At 38.3% G+C, this 22,833-nt stretch overlaps 1 protein-coding gene and 1 long non-coding RNA gene across 2 annotated transcripts in view; one reads left to right on the plus strand and one right to left on the minus strand.

Annotated features, from left to right (window-relative positions):
* Positions 1–4,772, minus strand: part of LOC139809523 (uncharacterized) — a 28,779-nt gene extending 24,007 nt beyond the window's left edge. The window contains exon 1 of the long non-coding RNA XR_011731125.1: positions 4,588–4,772. This is a non-coding gene — a long non-coding RNA (uncharacterized lncRNA). The remainder of the gene's footprint in view (positions 1–4,587) is intronic.
* On the plus strand, positions 23–22,833 carry LOC139809520 (protein PTHB1-like). The gene is made up of 12 exons (XM_071772463.1): positions 23–404; positions 1,000–1,088; positions 5,519–5,783; positions 6,330–6,577; positions 6,833–6,963; positions 12,064–12,241; positions 12,393–12,638; positions 12,893–13,138; positions 14,445–14,728; positions 15,288–15,458; positions 17,056–17,193; positions 17,572–22,833. Exons 1-12 carry the CDS (start codon positions 130–132, stop codon positions 17,800–17,802), a joined length of 2,502 nt encoding a protein of 833 aa, XP_071628564.1. The 5' UTR covers positions 23–129; the 3' UTR covers positions 17,803–22,833.

Genomic DNA, 22,833 nt, shown 5'->3' on the forward strand with positions numbered 1-22,833 from the left:
AAGGCGACTGTGTTGTGGCCGCGCGATGTCATAGCAACCACCGGCGTGTAAACCCCCGGCCGCCGGCGTCAGTTGCAATTTACCCTTGCCCGCGTCGCAATGCCGCCGAATTCTTGAAGCGTTCCGGAAATGTCGCTGTTCAAGACAAAAGAATGGTGGAGAACGCAGTGCGGAGTGAACGAGTCTTTCGACAGACAGAGCTTGCTGGTCACGCCGTTTTTCGGTGCCGACCGGAAGGACGTCGTCGTCGTCGGCAGCCACAGCGGCTACCTCCGGATATATAGCCCGTCCTCGCAGTGGATAGACGAGACCAAGTCGCCGAGCGGCTACAAGTCCTCAGACCTGGTCGTCGAGGCGCAAATCGGCGACTGTATCGTCGACACGAAGGCGGGAAAATTCGTCTCGTAAGTGAAACCGCGATGTTTGCGAAGTGAAAGGATTATTGACGTTGCGAAGAATATTGCACGTTTTTAACTCTGGAACGCGTGGCCTCGTAATGAAGATTTGCGAAAGACGGAATAACAGGAAAATAATTCCAACGCGTTAAAACCAATTATGATGGAAGAAAATCAATTTTAGCTTAAACTGCAGAAATTATCTCGAAAATGAAATAAAAACTGATTGTCAATAAGAAAAATACAACGAAGAAAGGGAATAACGAAGTATAAATTGTCGCAGAACTCAACAAAGATTCGTCTTATGTGCATTCTAAAATTACTAATTTAATATATACATATCTTTGAATGATGTGTGACTGTTTTGTATATAATTGTGAATAAAATCAGATAAATTAAATAAAATGTAGACGTGACAAATAAACATGAATAAATCTCTATCTTATTAATGCCTCGCGGAGTGTTATTAAAAATTTTAAGTCATTAATAAAATTATCTTTCTAAATTCATCTTTAATTAAATAAATTCACTTTGCAACATCGCTTACTTAAATACGTTATATATCTCTATCAATATCGATCACATCAGCAATGATCTGTTTCAGAGGCTCGCAAGATACTCGACTCGCGATACTGACATCAAAGAAACTCGTCATTTACAGCATAATTTTGAGCCAGGGCTCCGTTGAGCATGGTTTGTATTACAATATATTATACTAAACTGTAAAATAACATAGAATGTACCTGAAATAATTTGTATTTTTATAACTTTTCTAACTTTTTTGTTCTTCAATTTCTTTATTTAATTTTATAAGTATTTTCCTTTCGTTGATATTAATAAACTATACGTTTTAAAACGCGACGTGCTTAATAAACAAACCGTTCTTCTATCGGCTTTAACTTGAAGACACACAAATACGCACGTTACATATTACATTTAACGAAAGCAGAAACCAACCGGTATCGCTGTAGGAAATCGCCGTGGCGATTTTTCTATTCTTTTAATTGGACTCCAGAATCACAATGCGCCGCGTGTTATCGGAATATTAATTTTAGTGTCGTGACAATAACATTAATCGCGCGATGGAACAGAGCCTTCGGGAGAGATGGGCAGCGCGGCCATAACGGCTAATAAGATCGAGCGATCGTGAGGGCCCGCGTGCGCAGGTCCGATTGGAATTCTCGCGAGAAACCTGACTTAAGAATGGTCCGCTAATTAGATTTTGCAATCTCAGCAAACAAGTCTGCAGATATGTCGAGCATTGCATACATTTTCATTTCGTTGCATACCTCGTAATCACCTTATTAATATCTCTTGTTATTGGGTAAAACAAACGTATGTTACGACTACTAATACCGCTGTCATTATTACAGACACTATCATTTTTGTTGTCCTCATTATCGTTGTATTATTATCGCTGTTATTATAATTCTTAAGTTTGATGTGTAATTTATATATTTGGGTAGTGAAAGAACGTGTAATTATTTTTCATTCTTGAAGAAGCCCTCAGGGCCTGAAGACGGCAATCCCATAGACCCGTCTTCCGAAAGCCGGTCTCGGCCGCGGATAGATAAAATGACCGCGAGCAGTGCGCCGCTAACGAGCACCACGAGCACGCTAAATTATTCCCGCGCGGAAAGATCCTCGGCGATGAGAGATGGAGACGCGCGCGCCGCGTCGTCGATATCTCGCGATGGCTTATTACGGAACGATTTTCATGCGATATCGACGGCAGCTCGTGTACAAGTCATGTAAAGCTGATAACGTATCGTTCTTTTGCATGATGAGAACGTGTAACACGCACTTACGCGGCGAATCGTGTCAGAATCGAAGTGGCCGCCGTCGAAATTTATAGAATTATATACCAAGAAAATTACGAAGCTGTCGATCATTGTACGCAAAGATTAATAAAAATGTAATATGACATTTCAACGAACGAACGTTCATTAAATTATTACGAGTTGTATATCGGTTGTTACGATATCCTGATAAAGCTATATCTAACCCGACAGATGAAAAATTAATAAAAATAAAAAGGATTAGAGAAAAAGACACAACTATAGATATTCGTGTCATTGTATTTAATACAAATTAAATTTCACAAACGTTTCGGTTTGTATTCGGACCATCTTCAGTGTAGTACACATAGTCATAGTTACAATAAAACGGCAATTAAAAATTACAGAAGCACGCAAAAACGCATTATTCGCAGTCTAACGCAAAAATTAATCTTGAGTTCTTTTTTTCATAGACGATAGTAGGATTTTGATTGAGGATTTAAATTTCGATGGCAGACACTTCAATTCTGACACGATTCGCCGCGCAAGAGCATGTTATATACGATATCGTCTTTACATGACTTGTACACGACCTGGCGTCGACATCGCATGAAAATCGTTCCGCAATAAGCCATCATGAAATAAGTGTCAGACATCTGTGATGTCACATTTAATCCAAAACATTCAAGTATCACATCTAATACTAAACAAATTGTCCTCTCCAAGCATTCGTTTATCAGACTTTCTCAGAGTTCAGATATTTTTTTGTATATGAGATGAATAACTCTCAGATTCAAATTGGTATTTAGCAATGAATGCAAAGCAGATATGGACCAATGTGTGTTTATGCCGATCGGTCAATCGTACGATATCGCGTATCAAAGTATAGAAACGCGTCGCGCAGTCTCGCTCATTACAATTGCGAACGATCAAAAACTCAAGTACGCACGACGCACGACATCGCAACGCGTCTCTCCTTTTCGATATTTCCCCCGTCTACGTCAATTTACGTAACGTCAGGAGACTTTTTTCCAATTTCCCGCAACCGCCTCGAATGGTGCACGTTTTCCTCGTGCATTTGTGCGATTTGAAATTAAAACGTCTTTGAAAGATCAAGGAGGAATCGGATCAGACAATTTTAAGACCCTAGAACGCCATATGTAGAATACTTATCCATTACTTACTGAATATTAATGATCTACATTCTGCGCAATTCTACACTATATAATGCGGAAAACTACATAATCGCCGCGGGGAAACATATATGGATTGGAAATATAGTCTTCATTATCAGAAACTTACACAATCCTCATCTAATATGTGATACTATTGTGATAACATGTTACATATAATAATGTTACAATCTAAAATAATCTTCGTCAGCTTATAAAAAAAAATTATTAAATTGCATACTTTATTCTGTATACTCTGTCACGAGAAAAATTCCTCACCTGTACCTTATGCATTTGATATTCAATCCATAAAAAATCTCCCTCCTTCCTTTACAATTCCCATTGTAAATTCTATTAAATATATCAAATCGGAATAAAATTAAGTTTGTTCGCCGCTTAAAGATAGCCTTTGCGGCTGATAAAAAAGTGCTCGCCGGCTCAAAATGACCGGCTCGGCCGTTCCAATGTTAAAGACTGCTTTCGCGGCACGATCCGGGATCGAGAGAGGCGCCTCGAGCTAGTATCTCGTTAAATCCAGCCGATATTAGACGCGGCAATAACAACCGAGTGTTTCGTAATAATTCGCAAGCGCCGTTACGACGTCGAACGCGTTACGTCGTCAAGCGCGTATACACTTTTTTCGAGCGCGCGATTCCTCCCGCGGGGCGGACGCGGAACGGAAAGTGAGAACGATTATCTACCTCGATGAAAAACCGTCCACAGCCGATTTCCGTTCCGATCGCGTGCTCGCACACACGGGAAAACGCAAATTGCACGCGAGTTATTCTCACATGCACAAGTTGCGACTGTCTGATTCACTCCTCTTTCGCGCGATCGTTGCGTCTATATATTTCCCGACGCCAAGCAGGCGCCACCAATTTTCATATTATCCTTCTCTCACAGCAAAGATGATTAATTTTCTTTAATAAGTATTTTCCGTAATAACACCAGAAATCATGTTTTTAAACTTCAAGTTAAGGCATTTTATATATTGAAAATTCGCGAACAAAGATAATTTAACATTTTGTTAAAAGTAAAATTGTATTTTCTTCATTAAATTTTTAATACTTTTAATTTCTTCTTTCGTTTTTCCTCCTCTCACATTATTTTCAAATTAAAAAATTCAGTTATCTCTCTTTAACTCTTTTCTGCTTCTCACTCGGTCTCTCTCTCTCTCTCTCTCTCTCTCTCTCTCTCTCTAATTTTAATGTGATAAAAATATAATTATTCTTTATTACTTACATATCATTTTCTATTCTTAGTATTTAAAATTTTTGTCCTCGTCCTTTTCATTCATCTGAATAAAGAGAGCGTGTTTGTTTGTACTTTGCGCTCACCTTTTTCTGGGACACTCATTATAACACTGCCGTTGTGATATATGTACTCGGCAAAACAGTGATCGCTCTCCGGACGCTCGAACGCGACCACGATGAATTGCGGTCTGACCTATATACGGACAGGAATCGCGATTGTTCGCTGTCTCGAGCCGCTTGTCTAGCGCCGCCTGAGCTCGCACATCAGTCTCGCATATTTATTTCTTCAATTAAGTGCAACGTAATGTCTACAGGCAGTACATAATCGGCCTGATTTAATGTCGAAGTAAATACCGCTTCTCTGGCAAAAGTATGGGGCAATTTTTTTTTACCAGTTCTGACAAATGTCGTCCTTGCGATTGAAAAATTCAAGGAACGCATTCCGTCAAATGGATTCATAAATATTGCGTAACGCGTGATAGATGGGCTCTTAAGCCGCGTTGTGATAGATTTAATAATTCCAATAAGCAAAAGCGAAGAATATGTAAAGAATAAAAAGATATGTATAAAGAATAAAAAGATTGTTACCAATAAATAACAAAATGTTCGTTAAGAAGATATTTTATAGGGGGTTCCAAATTGGTTAAAAAAATTATAAATAAAGTGGAAGATGGTAAATCTAATAAATATATAATCATTGTCCATCACGCGTTATTAAAATCTAAAATTCGAACACAAAAAATCTGGTAATTTATTCAACAATTCTTCTTGGTTAAATTAAAATAACAAGATAAACACATTAACTCAAAATTCTCAGAAATTCTAATTTTTCTGATGTCTACACTGATTAAAATTTCCAATCTCAAGTTTTTATCTAAACTAATTTAATTTAACCGCTATTTGTTATTACACCCTTGCAGGGGACCACTGCGGCTTGGAAATCGCTTACGAGCATTTGCTGCCGCGATTTCCGGCGTCCCTGACGACGGGACCGTTCGGCGGCGTGCGGGGCCGGGACTTCCTCTGCGTTCAGTGCCTAGACGGCACGCTTCTCTTCTACGAGCAAGAGACTCCCACCTTCAGCCTGGTTCTCGGGAATCGGCTGCTGCCGGAGCCGATCGTCTACGTTTCGCGGAACGACATCTTCGTGACGCCGAGCTCCGCGTGGATCCTCGAATGCTACAGGCAGGTTATTCCACTGTGCCGTTCCGAGTAGCCCGTCAATGAACACCTGCCGGTGTACAGATAACGCGGCCGCGATGTATCGGATTGCAGCCTCGTCTTTCAGGATTATGAGCCGAGAGGACGAATGAAGAGATACATATATGGTTCACTGTCATTAGACTCGCAACAATGATGAGAGAAAATTCCTTTTCATTGTCAAAAGATTTGAGGATCTCTTTAGAATTCGATATATATATATAAAAAGAATATAATTTGCCATATTCTTCAAAATCATTTCCAATTATTTGTACAAAATCCTCAAGATTGTCGATTCGATGCACATTCTAGCAAAGTTGTATAACGATAATAATGTAAAAGTAAATTAAATTAAATTGAATTAAAAAAGTAATAATCCAAAAGAAAGAAAATATCTCTACTAGAAAATTTGTAAGTTTGGGAAACATATCTTTTTTCGTATTTTCAAACTTCGACGCGCGATTTATATATTGACGTTAGTAAGCATTAACGAAATAAGATTATCGCAAATTATATATCTTTTTCGCGCAGGTATAAAAGCATGGCAGAATTTGGCAGCAAGGATCGCTCGGAGGAACCGAGGAAACTAGAACCGGACTGGAGTTACAATATCGGGGAAGCCGTTCTCGATATCGACGCCGTTACCTTGAGCAGCTTCGAGGTCGGGATTCTCATACTCGGCGAGAAAAATCTGTACTGTCTGAAAGACAATTGCGTCACTCTGAAATACGCGAAAAGGCTCGAATACAAGGCACTCTGCTTTCATGCTTACGTGATAGGTAATTGACAGTGGATTTAAGAGCTTTTGGAGAAAGAGAGAGAGAAGAAAAGAAAAGACAAAAAGGCAAATTAAATTTTGAGCACTTCAAAACATTTCTTTTGTTGTTTTCTCAAAAGGAAAAAAACAAAAGGGTGAGACAGACAAGTGGGGGGGGAAACCTCTCGCGCTAGTAGCTGGCGTGCGATGCGACACGCCTAATTAACTATTTTAACGGACAGAAAATAAGTGTGCTAATTGAGCGCGATGCTTGTAGAACCGGATGGCAAGCTGATGGTGCTCGTAATCGCTGACACGAACACCCTGATGATTTACGAGGGCACGACTCTTAAGTGGTCAGCTCAGCTGCCTTTTACTCCGGTCGCCGTAACTCGAGCGCATTTTCAGGTAACCGATTGCATAATTCTATAACTCGTATTCTTGATGCTCGGCGCGACACTTCACGGCGTTACATCGTAGAAAACGCCATTGAGAAAGGAAGATCCCTCCCTGTTTAAAACTTGAACATCACGATCGATTTAATCTTGTAACATCTATGATTTACTTCCCAAATAAAAAAATTGATATGCAAAGTTACGTGACACAAGTATGAAAATCATATTTACAAATAAAATATAGATTTTTCTTTTAATTTTGCATCTTAATTTTTAAATACATAGTAGTACCTCATGTAGAAACTCGCACTTTTAGCTTTTTTTTTAAGACAAACGCTGATGAAGGAAAACTAATTATAATCATTTTTTGTGTATATCATTTTTAATTCTTTAATATATGTGTTATACGATTAAAAAGTACATATACACTCAACTATCAATTCTACACGGAGAGAATTTTGAGAATTTTCTCTTAAAATTTACCCTGAACTCATGGTAGTTGTGGGACAAGAAGTTCCACCAAGAATTTTATGCGAGCTATTCTGATTAATATCCACAATAATAAAAAATATTGCTAATAAATAATAAAACATAGCGCGCTAGGGTGATAATTCCGGCCTGTATTCGGCAAGATGGATCACTTGTCTTTTGCCCCTCAAACGCTTAATTGAATAAAGAACATCTTTACATTTCTCTTCATATACATGTGTGTTGCGCACGTGGATTATACACAATGTTATATGGCACCTGCAGTTTGACGCCGATTCCGAACGGCTATATTTTTTAGAGAAGTTCTCTTGGCAAGACATACTCTCTGTGGTTTGCCATTGCGCCTTCCGAGAGGAAAACAAGCGAATATAATTTTTCTATTTCTACCGGGAATCGAACCCAAGACCTTTGGCTCAATAGACCAGTGCGCTGTGTACTAGAGGCCACGCTCGTCCACCTTTTCAATAACTTTCTTTAAAATTTATTAATTCCGCGTAACGACGAGTTTTATACATGTTTTGTGATCAGAAAGTGTTCATTTTCCTCTATGTATTTAATAAAGTTGTAATTTGCTATTGTAATATATTATAATATTACAATAATATTATTTAATAACATATAATTTTTTGTGCGCGCTAGGGTAGTAATACCTGTATTCGGCAAGATCACTTGTCTGTTAAAAACAAGACGGATAATCCAAGTGGAACCTCGTGCTGGCCCCTCAAACGCTTGAATAGAGAACATCTTTACATTTCTAAACAATTAAATTATTGACAAAAAATTATATGTTATTCAATAATATTATTCTAATACTATAATATATTACAATATCAAATCACAACTTTATTAAATACAAACAGGAAAGTGAGCACTTTCTGATCACAAAACATATATAAAACGCGCCGTTACGCGGAATTAATAAATTTTAAAGAAAGCTGTTGAAAGGGTATCAAATTTATATATGACAGAGCTCACCTTTTTCCATCTATAATAAGCTCGTTGAATTCACCGGATAAAATCGTAGCTAAACCAATTGCTGAAGTAGTGTCGAAAATCCTATCTTCTTCCAGCAGCCGGTTTGGTCACTATATTTATAAACGGACTTTTTACTTCGACAATTTTGTCAAAATAACGTTCTCCAATATTATTATAATCAATTTGACTACCATACCAATCGTATTCTAGTATAAAGAAACATTTTCTATGTATTTATAATTCAGATTTCTTGTTTAAATTATTATGACTGTTTTTTAAATCAATTTTAAGTAACTATGTATATCGTTACCTTAAAATCTCGCTTGAAATTGACATCTACCTATAAAATGTATAATTAATAAATGTATTTTATAGAAAAGTGATAATGAGGCAGCAGATATTAAAAAAAGATGAGAATTATTTATTAAAGCTACCATTACAAATGACAAAAAACTGAAAAACCCGACTACACGCGATTAAGTAGCCCATCAAAAAACGAATTAAAAAAAAAATGCTCAAAGAAGCATACACAGAAATTGTCTAAGAAATCGAAAAGTAAGACTAGCATAAAGGATTTGAAATATTTAATAATATATTGTTAAAATATGTAATTTGATTAATGTGATTAAAATTTTGTCCAATTTTTATACCGTGAAGTTTATCACATTATTTTACGAAATCTAAATATAAAAAATTTTTATGAATTTTTATTGATCATTTAATTTTTCTTGTTCCTATTGATCATTTAATTTGTTGTTTTTATTTCTATTTATATTTTTAATCATATAATAAAGTCATAATATTTGTCAATATAATTTTGTGTCCAATATTTCTAAAATTTATTTTCTTGTAAACTTTATTTAACTTATATGTTAATTTTATTTTTTATTTAATCATTTGTATGTAATTTTTGAATTTGTCACTTAAATTATTTAATATATTTGAAATTAATTTTTTAATGTAGATGATAATTACATATAATGTTCTCTGTTAATGTGATATTTATCACAATATGTATAATATGTTTGAGAAAAAATTAAAGAAATAAAATTTTCTAAACATGAAAAATACAATTTTTTTCAAGTTTTTGATCATGAATGTAATTATTATACCAAAAACAGATGCATCAATAGAATAACTACTTTTTATTTAATTATTCAAATTAAAAGATGTTTTATTGTTTATTTGTATAGCCAAAGTGGGACATTCAAAGTCTGCCACTGTCCAGCCGTTAAAGTTACCTTCACAAAATTATGTTACCTAACTCAACTCAAGTGACATGTATTTCAAAAAAAGATGTAAAATCTTTATATTAAATTGCGCCAATTGCAAAGAAAATATGTAAATTCCTTTTAAAAATAATTGTTATGCAACTACTTTTAAAAAATAAAACCAATATCTTTGTATTCCTATTCAAGGGTCTTCCTATTCCAACCAGGTGGTTGGAATATTCCCCAAGTGGTAATAGCTTCTTAATTCTCCTTAACAAATTTTTAATATTACAAAGAATTATTTTAATCACAAAGAATTAAAGAAGTAACAGTACAAAATAAAAATATTTAATTAAGAAAAAGGTTTAAGAAAAATAATTGATTTTCTTTAGATTCTTGTAAACCTTTCAAAGGAGCAAATTCCGTCATAACAATTTCCTATTGTTATTATGTATTAGGGTGAATAATGGTTACTTAAAGTTTCATTAATTTGTAACGTAACATTAACATTAATTAATGTTGCATTAAAAATTTCTCACACGTTTTTCTTGGAGGATGTAATACATTACGATACATTCACAATAGATAAAAAAACAGTATCACTATTAATTTATTAAGAACTGTATCATTATTAATCGTCTTGCAACATACATATGCATACGTATATTTTTATCAAAAAAGAACTTTGATTAAATTCGTAGCGACGATTAAATTAACGATGACCTATTCAGCCGTACTTTATTTTGTCTCTGCTAAGAGCATCGAAACAGCTCATCGATACAGCAATATAACGATGGTCGATATGTTGCATCCGACGAGGCAACTATTAATCTTCGACAAGAAAAGACTAGGAGAAAAAAATTATCGATTGTCGAAAAGATTGTCTTATCCAGACAACGATATTGAATAATGACGTAGAAAATATGGGAAAATTCTTTTTAGAAGAGAGAGAGAAAGAGAAAAAGAGAGAGAAGACCTCGATGGAGCGCGTATCTGTATGTTCACCATGATAGCCCGCAATCAGAGCCGATGACATTTGACAAAGAAGCGAGCCGAGACCTTCGCTATATCGGGGTATCCTCTTCCGTGTCGCACTATCGGCACCACCAGTCATTGTTTCTCCGACATTATTTCAGGCACGGATCTATTGTGTCCTTGCTATCAGAAGCCTCTTCGGTGTAACTTCTACGCCATATTTTAAAGAAGCGAATGAGGAATAGAGGCCTTGAGCTTTTACAACGACAAATCTTATACAAATTGTTTTACAACTCTTTTTCTGTAAGATTCCCCAGATATTATAAAACAAAAATATATCTCGAGAAAAATTGGTAAAAATATAAATGCAAGTTTTTGCTAAAAATGTTGAAAATATCTATCAGGAAATATATTTTTCGCTGTAAATTCAACATTAATTTCGCTCGTGTTTCGCTGATTTCTATTTGCTGTCTGCGAAGGCCGCGTCAAATACCAACGTAAAATGATAATCAAATTGCTCGAGAACGTGTTTGACCATCTTACGGATTGTTCGTTTAGGAATTTTTGAAACCGCAAGAGAACCGAAGAGAAAAAGAAGCGGAGATAAAGGTGAAGAGCTCGCGTGGCGATGACGATCGAAAGAAACGCTCTCAAGGCTTTTAGCATCGGCGTCGGCAATGAAAGACCGACCGGGAAAGGAAAAAACCGCAAGAGAGTGCAGGGAAGGACGAGGAGTCCGGCAATTATCACCCTGGTTTTATCTTATCGTCCTGCCGCAGCTAGCGCGCGCGGCCAGCAAGTTTGCCATTGTTGTCTTTCCGGAGGACACAAAGCGCGCGAATTGCTGGCTAATTAGCTTAATACCGAGAACTCCGCTCCGTTAATCAGCGAACTATCGTCGCGGCAAACTGGAGTTGTTCCGCGTATACATACGCGCCGCCACATACGAGAAAACGCTTAGAAAATCGCCTAAATCAGCCGGACGTCAGTATGCCATGAAAATAGCGACGAATATGATTATTTTTATCTTATCTCGCACAATGACAAAAGCAGAAACAGCCTTTCAGTTTGCCGCTATAGAAAGAATCCGCTATAACCGTTCGAACCGAAGTCCTACACGTAAAAAAAAAACCGATCTGACACATTCTTCTTTGAAATGGAGAGAAACGAAAGTTGGTGTATGCATATATTGCATATTGCCACGGTCAAAAGTACATGGCCGTACTCACACCACTTTAATTTTTAATTTTAAAGGTCAGATCACTTTTACGGGCAAGTCTTTAATTTAGCTCTCATATTGCTCTTGTGCATCCGCGAGATAATAACTATGATGTTACAGGCCATTCCAGGTTTCCCGCGGTTCTGCTTCCTTTTTATCTACGGTTTCTTTGACCAATTTAGGGCTGATTTTTCCTTTTACGGCGTTGCGACTGTAATTTAGAGTTTGATATTTCTTTTTTTAGCACTTAGACGGAGCGATCGTCGCTCTCTCCGAAGAGGGCCAGCTAGAGGTTTGCTACTTGGGCTCGGAGCCGTCGTTATTCATCGCGCCTCCTCTGCATCGGCGCGGTTACGATTACGTAGCCGCCGAAGATGAGCTCATGGAGCTCCGCAAGTTGGCGAAGAGAAATAAGGCTTCCGGTATGAATCAATATACTTTTAACACTCATTAGCGACACAAGCGACGAATCAGCTATCGAGAATTTCTCCAAAGAGCAAATCATCCATTTCATAGTTAAATTTTACAAAGCTTTTATTACAGAATTAATTATTTTACGATTGAAATTATAAGGCAATCAACTCAGTGACGTTACCATGGACGCCGAGCTGATAATATCCGTGACTGTGTCCGCGGATCTCGAGCCCTGTCCACGCGGAAACCAGGACGACTCGAAGGACGACTCGGAGGGTCGTAATTTAATGTGCAGGATCACCATAGAATTGTCCACGTACACGACGCTACGCAACGTTCAAGTGTGCGTGGACGTCTCCAAGCCGTTCGTCGCCGAGAAGGATTGCCACATTATTACCAATCTTTGTAAGCGAGTCACGTAAAGTTACATATTTACGGCGCGAAGTCTCGAACAAGAGAATAGCGGCTCCGGAACAATCCGGGACAAAATTAAAACGCGACGGATGAGAAATAGGACGACACTGTTGCAAAAAAATGCATACCCTCCGCGTATCATTTTTTATTCCTCGTAATAGAAACGGCAGAATTGTTAGAATATCGATATTGGCTAATTTGTTGATATGTCACTTGGCCAATTACTTAATCGTGCAAATGCGAAGGTGACCGGCACGTTCTGCGCACGATGATCTACCCGACGACGGATCTGCCGGCGATGTCGTCGGACGTGAGAATCACGGCGAGCTACGAGACGGCAGATCGTGGGAGCCTGATGCGCGTACTTCAGAAGACGGCCCAACTGCCCCTGAAGATGATGCTGAGGGCCTGCCCACCCGAGAACACGTCCACCTTCACAGCGACCATCAAGTGCAGCGAGCCCCTCGTGGCTTTTAGCCAGCTGTTTCCCGGTAAATCCATCGGCACCGTCGTTTATAACTGCCCCTCGTCCCTCTCGCCACTCGCGCGACCAGGGCTGCAACCGCGATAAAACTATTCCCTCGAATCTACCGTCGACAAATTTTTCTGCGGTTTCGCACGATTAAATTACAGCAAACTCCGCAAGAGTTCCTTTAATAAGATTCACTTAATCAAAATTTAAAAAATTGTATATTACGGACATGGCATTGCATCAAGATTGAAATAGGATTGAAACAGGATTTTATTTCGTTTCCGTATTTATCATTAAAAAAATATCGCGACGTAATAAAGTTATGTAAATTTTTCTCTTTTTTGTCGCAAAGGAAATAACGCGTATCATTCTTAATAAAATTATAAATAATATATGCATAAGTCGTTTGATATAGTCGCCATTATATCTTCAATGCGATAGAAAAATGTAAGCAATATCTAAAGTTTAGCGTATAACATAAAAATCAATTTTCATGAATGTCATAGATTTATGAATCGTGGAGAAATTGCTTGTTTACAGATGCGATATTATAGGCCGCAGTTTTGTGTTGCCGCCCTGTTGGTCCCATCGCCGTAAAGGATTCCCTAAAAACTCACGGACATCTTTTTTACTCCCACTGCCCCGCTGTTCCCCGTCGGAAATTACGGGCTAGGAAATTGTGGATAGAGAATTAGGATGTCTCGTTTGCGAACGGCGATATTAAGGAATCCAGTCTCTCTCTCTCTCTTTCTCACTCTCTTTCGTTCGTGGTTTTAAACGCGCGGGATCTCGGCCCACCTAATACGATAATCAGGCATCGCGGGGCCTCAGGAACCTTACCCGGACCTCTTCAATCACGGCGCATTTTCTTCCTTTTATCGGCCTTTCGACTTTAAGCCTCGCACACCTGGTAGATTCGTAATTTAAAGTCGGTAAAATTCTCGTTAAGTGAATTCCTTCCCTCCCATGAGACCGCGCTCATCAAAAATATCAATGTCTTGTGTCTCAATATATGTCTGACACGAAATACAGAGAATGCCCCAAAACTATCAACCGTAATTTTCGTCACAAATGTTTTAACAAATCTAAACTTTTTTAAGAAAAATATCGAAAGACATTTTTTGTTGCATATTTATAAAGTTAAATGTTAATTATTTCGGTCATCAAAATCGCTAAATAAAGATAATAGAAAAGTAAAGATCGTTTAAATTTAACTGAATAGTTGAATTTTCTTATTTGTTTTCTCCCCAGAAGTTCAGAAGTTCGCGCGAAGATTTTAATTTACGATAAGATTTAATTAACGATAATTCTCTTCTTAATTCTAGAGTTTACAGGAGACATACAGAGGCAAAATTGGAACGTGCTTGGCTTGCAGCACGTGCAAACTGGCAGCGTGGTGACAATCGTTTCCGGCGCAACCAGCAATCGATACCGAGTGCAGTCAAACGATGGGCTTTCAATGGCCTTGGTGGTTCAGCAGCTGGTGAACAGGCTCAAAGACAAGGCCACCGGAAATTTTACGACCGCCATTGCGCAAAACCACATACAGCTGGTCCAGTCTCAGATGGAGGCGCACTATCATAGTCGACAGAAGGCGGACAAAATCGCGGTAATTTGTTTAAATGAAACATTAACCACACCTAATTTTGATGTAATCGACTACTAGCTTAAAGAAATATTCATGCTTATATTAATATACATAAATGTATTATGTCACTAAATGTAATTATTTATTTATTTGCTTTTAGACAAGATATCTAATACTATTTTATCTCTAATTCAAAATTCTATTTCCAAATGCTAAATACTTGTCATTCCCTCACTTTTTAATCTTTCGACTTTAATTTCAAGTTTTACCTTTTATCTTAAAAAAAAATAGAGCTTTAATAAACTAAAAATTCCTTCATAAAGATTTCGCACAGAGATATATGAGAATTTTCAAAATTTATTTTTCTTATGTCTACTCTAGTTCTCTCTTTCTCTCTTTCTCTCTCAAGCACGTGCTTTCGTCGCCCTCGTAAGATTTAAGATCAGTTTTTCTCGCAGTCGCACAACGACGATGATGATAGCGTTGGCGGCGTCCGATTCATTAACATCGCCGTTGCCGTCGATTAATTACCCCCGTTTCTCTCTTCCTCAGCATGTTTTTTTTTTTTGCTCAAGTACAGAGTGAGATCGGGCTGTTGTCGACCCAGTTGAGAAACATCGAGAGGAGGATGCTGCGCGTTGTGAGGGAGCGGAACACCCGGTCTCTGGCCGCGACTGGACTGCCGTTCCTGTTGGAGTCGACCTATTGCGCGATCTTCGCGCTTCTGGATGATCTCGCGATCGCACGAACGGTAATTGACCAATGTCCCATCCTCCTAACAACTGGTCCTCTTCTCTTTACAACGTACTCGTTCGCTGCAAGATCGATCTTAGCCTTTAATCAGGCTTGTGTTGAACTGAAGCGCAATCCAACGCAAATCTGGTTTCACAAGTCTTATCATAAAATTGTTGAGATAGTTCGAAACAATTCCTTGATTTTCGTAAACAAACTTTTATTTATTTCATTTATGCCTATGCGCAGTTAGTAGCGCCTAGTCTCTATTTGTTACCTTAAAAAAATTAAAGTTGTGCGCTATCTTAGCACTATTTTTAATATTAAAACAGCAAGAAATCTTGCTGCCAAAGATGGTACGAAATTTGATCTTTAATTAATTTAAATTATTTGTTAAATGGAAATTGAGATATAAAAATTCTCATTTCTGTTATTCGTAATTAATTCAAAGAATTTCAATTTATAATTTTTATGCATTCTCGTGAGAAAACTGCAACGATCACCCTCTGAACCGGCGCTACATGCAACTCAACCGTAGTCTCAGAATCTGCTTGTCTGGGATAATGCTCGCGAGTCGCGCACGCTGTAATTGCCCGCTGTAGTTGCCCTCGCTTATTCACCCGACGCTGACAGCGACGGCGAGCGGCGACCATAATCTCAGCCGTATATAAAACACGCGAGAGCCACTTGGCCGGCCGATCGCGGCCGATACGCCACGTTTTATCGCGCGCCAATCTGGAAGCGGAGATGGCAATCGCACCGATGCAGCGATGGCGGTTTCGCGAAACCGTATCAACCGTGTCCGTGATCGTTACTCGATCCCACTCGTCGCGCTCGAGTGGCTTATTATTTGCGAGATTTATGGCACTCCGGGGAAGGGAATTCGATGTAAGCGCCGATCCGCGCGATATACGAAAGAGCCATGTTTAGTTAGGTAATAAAGGGAAAGACAACGGGACGCGAGAAGGATCGTTTCGCTTAAACGGCTGAATTTAAAACACAAGAAAACAGACGAATAAAAAATAATCAATACGAATTTGCTTTGTGAAATTTTGTGAAGCAATTTCATAATCTCCGAAATCATTGCTGAACTTCTTTCTATTCTCTCTATTATGCCTATATGCGGATTCTTACGAGAAGCCATCAAGAACTAATCCGTGACAACCGACACGCTGCGCTGCAGAGAGTAATCAAAGAATTAATTTAAAATTAATAATTTGTTACCTATTTCATAGAAAGTAACGAACGCGAGAGAGTAATCTTCACTCATTCCCACATTGCGGGAGTATATTGAAGTAAATGAATGTAAGTTAATTCATATTTTCGTTCTAGGGATTAATTTTTCTTCGGAGATTATTTTAAGGACGACTATACAATCAATTAAAATCGTTGCAGTTTCAATGCACTTAATCTTCAGTGGAAAACACAAACGTGTAATTAATATGTAAGGGAAGTGAACTATATATACGGAGAAGCGCGTCTGACCTCGTGAAAATTATACCGGTTTCGATTCCTGACCCAAATCTCGGTTCGCATCATCCGGACAGATTGGCGACGTGCAGTCCCGTCCAGTGCGGCGTGATGCGTGATGTAACGCGGTAATTGGGCTGTTACAGGAACGGGAACGCGCCGGCCACGGTCTGCGGTGCGTCGTGAGGTTACTGCTCCTGCTGTTGCGGCTCAATGTAAACGACGATAAGTACGCGATGCTCGAAGCCGCGATCGGATTCGAGCCGCAGCTGCGCGACGAGCTCGTAAGTACTATCGCGACGCGCAATGGTCGATCTCTTCGCTCCAAGTGGCTAAAATATTCACATCCGACTACTAGAGAAGTAGTGGTCTCGATTTAATCAAAATCCACATTAATATATATTCAGCTGGTTAATAATTAACTTCATGATTAACTTCTAGATACATTGGTTTCTTCATTGTTATATACGCTTTATAATAGGATATTCCTTTCATAGAAAATATAAATTTAACCATCTGAAAGAATTAGCTTGATCATTTGCGCCGTCATTCATAGAGAAATCTCGTTGCTGCATCGTTTGTAAATTATCGCAAATGCCGCAAATTGCTACTATCTTCTATACTTCATTCTTCGATAAGCATTCAATCAATCGGTTCCTCAGGACTGGGAAGAGATCGCCGATGTCAGCCTGAGCGCCTTTCTACGGTCCACGTCGAGAAAGGGCACGAGTTATCTGGACGCAAAGCCCGCGTCCACGTTAAGCAAAATGACGTCCGCTAAAGAATTCGCGAAGTTGAAGAAACGTCTGGTACACGCGATTGAACGCCTCGACAGCTGCCGAGAAGCCGACATGGTCGAGAACGAACAATTGGAAGCTGGTGCTTCTTCTTAAAAATCGTCACAATCTATCTTTTGCAAATCTTCGAACGTATTCTTTCAAAAGCAGCGAACAAGTCATTTAAAATGTAAAATTAAATTTTTTATCGGAATTTACGATCGAGATAATTAAAAAACTTATCGTAAAAATGTGACAGGTTCCCTTAACTCTTTTGTCGCGCAAATTTCTTAACGTGACAAAGGAAGAAAGAGAGCAAAAAAAATAGAATCTGAATTCTGTCAGGCGAGCTCCCAAGATTCGTCGACAGATGATCGATCGTTTCAGCATCCTTAATAAGATCTCGAGGAATATTACCGTGCGTACTGGGCATAGCTTGGCGCCGTTGCGTGTGCATATATATATATATATATATATATATATATATATATCGATACGCTACGCAGGTGCAATACACGCGTATTTATGCATGGATATGCCAAGTCGGACAGGCGCGGTTTTACGTAAGTCCATACGCACGCGCCGGCGCGCGGCGCGCTGCGGCGATAATTTTATTCCACCGCCTGCGGCATATTATTGAAATAGGCGAAGTCGAACAGCGTAACGTATAGTTTGAGTGATTCACTAGCTGGCGCCACAATTCCGCTTTTTCGAGGCTAATTAATGGGAAGAATGTACGGAGACGGGAGGGTATATGTGTTTAACTCGACGGGACCAATAACAGCCACGCGCTTTGTTCGCGATAATTTTCCTACGAGAGTGTTCTCTGTGTAATGTTATGCAAAGTGCTTGCCCCGCGTAGAATGGAAAGGATCGTAAGAATTTTTCATCCCGAGCTGCGCGCGCGCGCGCGCACACGCTATTCGATATCCCGCCGCGACAATAAAGAGACGCGCAACTTATCGAACGATTACTAGCGTTGTTACTAGCAGAACAGCTGCGCTTCTGTTGATTCTTCCGTTATCGAGGATTGTAATAAAATCAATAAATTCCCAGAATATTAAATCAATAAATCCTGTCTGAAATATATCACCGTAATTGTAGCAGATTCCACTGTAATAGAACGTTGAATTAAAATTTATAATCTCCCATCTTTTTATTAAAAAATGTACATATAAGATAGATTATGTGTTTCTTATTAATTTTTGCTATAAACGCCGCCGAGCCGTGCGTGCGAATGCTATTTCCATTTAAAGATTAATAAAGACGATTAATATCAATTTTTATTGTTTATAAGTTTGAATAAAAATTAATAAAGTTTAATGGTTTTCGATACTCGAGTCAGGCACGCGTGCATCGCGCTGATTCATACGCGACGTAAAAGACCTCTCTCGCGCGCCGCGCCGCATGCAGATGCGTGCTCCGCTCGCCGTACGCGGCTTCCCACGAGCGTGAAGAAACAAATAATCACGAGGCCCGAGTAACCTTTGCCGAAGTGCTCGGCAAATATTTAGACGGCAGCACTTTTCCGTTGCGGCCACTGATGTAACAGATTGAAATATTTGTGGCCGCAGCTTTGCGGCTTCGGATAAACGTCTCGCGGATAACATTGGCGGATATACACCGCCGGGTATCGACGCGTAAACAATGCAACAATGTTGCAATGATGTAAACCTTTACATAGACGTGATGTTTAATTATATTGGCATACTGTCAATACAAATCGAGCGCAAGGTTTCCCAGAACTGACTTTATCCTGCTTTTAGCTTTTCAATAATGGATTTTTCAATATTAATGGAATTTTTATCTCGAGAATTGAGAGAAGTTATTATTTACTACAGCTTTTCGATATTCAACATTAAATCTCGATAACTTATACAGTCTGAATTAGACTTTGTAAAAATAAAAATTTGAATTTAAATAATACTATTAAAAACCTGAAAACTATTGATACTCCAATATAAATCAGGGTAATTATTTACGGTAATTACGGTAAATAATTACCTAAATTAGTTAAGAACGCATAAGTTCACAGTTAAGTATAATTAAAAAATCTGTTATAAGAATAAAAGTCATTCTAGAATATTTTACTATTCATAGGATATTCTTGACGGCGAAGAGTTGATTTTCCGAGAGAAATACAACCGGAACGATCTCTAATACACGCATCGCCTTCGTAATTTCCTTGGGAAATCCAAAGAAAGCGATCGCACGAATTTAGCTCGCACCGTGTTATTTGGCACAGCAACGCAAAAAGATACACATATGTAGATGAAGAAAGATGCTGCTTTCAACAGAATATTCCCGTGTCTCAGGCGAAACGATTGATCAATCGATCGCCCGAGGCACGTTACAGGCTCGGAGGAAAAAAAATATGGCAAATCGATAAACATGCGGAATAAATCGGCGACATCTCCGAAGGTGTGGAAAGAAAATTACGGGCTGTATACTACTATATCATTTTATCGCTGCTTTGCCGGAAGAAATTGAGAAAAAACCCTGACGGCTGTCTCGTATCTTACCATCGCCGTCATCGCCACTTCGGGAAAAGGGCGGAGAGTTCATCGAGAAGGTCAGGGTCCGACACATCGTATTGCCGCGTTTCCAGTTTTCCAAGTGATGGGACAAATGATGAATCGCGCGGTCCGTTCCTTATTATTATCCAATCTAACGTCATGAATCTAATGTTCTCGTGAATATAATAGATTACGTACCGATGCAATCGATCGTAAGTACAAAGATAGACGATGTTTGGACAGAAATGCTTTGGAATTTATGAAAGCGATCCGAAACTTTTACGCATAAAATGCGTACAAATGTTTTTATAAACTTTGTATACAATTTCCTTTCCTTCTCGATTAATTTGATACCAACTTTTCTGCAAAAAGTAAAATACCGTCTTTTTCACTTTTGATTTGCTTGATTTAATATTAGATTATCTATAAATAAATCTAGCTTAAATCTAAAATAAAATTTCTATTAAAAGTTGTCATAAAATTGGGCAAAGAATACAATTTCGGTAGCTAAAGCCGACATCCTTGCTATGAAGAAACAGTTAAAAATTATTCGAAGAATTCAACGTAAAACCTAAAACTCTCACAAGTACCTAAAAAATCTCAAACACTCCAACCGATAACTACTTGATATGTACTTGGCTTTTAAAAAAGATTTAAGTGCGAATTGTTATTGAAAACAGAACTCGATGCCGTGCCGCGAGCACGATCGCCCTTTGCATTATGCCGCGAATATACGAAGCTAATAGGCCGAGAGGCCTGGAGTGACCGACTCGCTTACATCTTTCTATTGCCATCCGTTGAAAAAGCCACTTGACTTCCCGCTGGCTTGTGTAAACGCGCGGCGGCATGGCTCGCACAAACTGCGGTAGACACGTAAAAGAATGCTGCGGACGAGTTAGAAGGACGATAAACGAGACAAATGGGGGTGAGAGAGTCCGAGGAACGTACCTGAGAGGAAGTGCTGAAGAAGGTTTCGCGTGTTACGTGTTTGTCACTCGACGCCACGAGAGAGATGCGACCTTTCCTCTAACTCGTCGCTTCCGACAATCGCCATTCGTTCCTCGAATTAACTTCGACAAAGATTATTATACTCACAATGAATGACTTCGGGAAAAATAAGACTCCGCTGGATACAAAAGAAAAACGCTTATCATTCATCCCTCTTTGCCAGAAAATATCAGCAATTATGCAAGAATTAAAAAATAATTTATTACTCGATTTTTTATTATTATTATTATTATAGAGATATTTTTGAAAGGCAAATCCGAATCATAGTGTAGGATATTGGGAAAACTGCAAAACCTGTAAGATAGCATATTTCAGACTAAGACTTTCGACTAAGACATTTTCAACTTAAGTAGATTAATTATTATAAAATAATATTAAAAGCCTAATCTGCAGAGTCATCTGAACTATCTGGAATCTTGCCTCAGTGAATTCCTGCTCAACGGGATGTGAGATGTCCTCTGTTCGAACAAGACTTGAAAAGACAAGTCAAGAATGTGTTACTCTGACAGCAAGAAGACCGAAAAGCTAAGACATATATTATGGAAAGACAAAAGAAAAGATAAATCTTACCTAAAAAGTACAGATGACTCACTAACAAAAAATCACATAATAACATCCTTTGCCCTTTGCTGAGTTTATTTTTAAAAACCTGCTAAAAAAATAATTTTTTATTAGTCATCATTTTTATTTGTTACATATTTTATTTAAGTAAATAGAAAATGGTTCAATATACGGTCTAGATCTTTTTGTGTTTATATAATAATATTTCCCTAACGCGAGCGTGAAATGGGCCGCTTTTCGCGCTTGTTTTGAGTGAGCAAAACGATCCATTTCTCCACTAGCTGAGAAATGGAACCATTTCTCAACTAGTGGAGAAATGAAATTGTAAAACAAGCGCGAAAAGCGGCCTGTTTCACACTCTTGTTAGGAAAAATAGTATGAACAACTCGTGGGAATAGTTTTCACACTCATTCAGAATCGACCACTTTTCCCACTAGTTGTACAATATACTATTTTTACGTAAATTTATATACATTTTTCGCTTAGCAAACTACGCGCCGATTACTGTCAGTCTTAAAACGCAGTCTCAAGCTAAAGCTAGAATAGCACGATCATATTTAAATTGATAATTAATTTAATAATACCGATACTAATATGTATCTTTAAAACCACTGTAAAGAATAGTTGCAAAAAATTATTAAAGCACAAAAAGATTTAGCTCAACTGTATATTGACACTCATTATGATATATTGTAATTATTCAGTCCTACATTTTAGATTATAAAGTTTTATCGAATCTTAATTCGCAAAGCCTAATTATTCGCACGCGTCTTTCGAATGTGTGTATATGAACACTGTGTCCAAAATCCGAACGGCACGCAAGTACGAGCATATTACATATTCATCAATTGACACGTAATAATTACAGTCGCAACTGGGGCGGAAAAACATACTCGAAGCAGTACCCGAACGAAAAGAAAAAAGGTGGTATGATAACATACGATTAACTCTCTTCTGGTACATTTTATATGTCGCTGATTCTGCTTAAATTATAGAGAATTAATAATCCTTCGAGGAGAATGGTCGTGGCAGGAAGCAATTTTTCTGGTAATTTTCTGCCGCA

The sequence above is a fragment of the Temnothorax longispinosus genome, chromosome 3 (genome assembly GCF_030848805.1).
Source record: "Temnothorax longispinosus isolate EJ_2023e chromosome 3, Tlon_JGU_v1, whole genome shotgun sequence".
In the NCBI taxonomy this organism is placed as follows: Eukaryota; Metazoa; Arthropoda; class Insecta; order Hymenoptera; family Formicidae; genus Temnothorax; species Temnothorax longispinosus.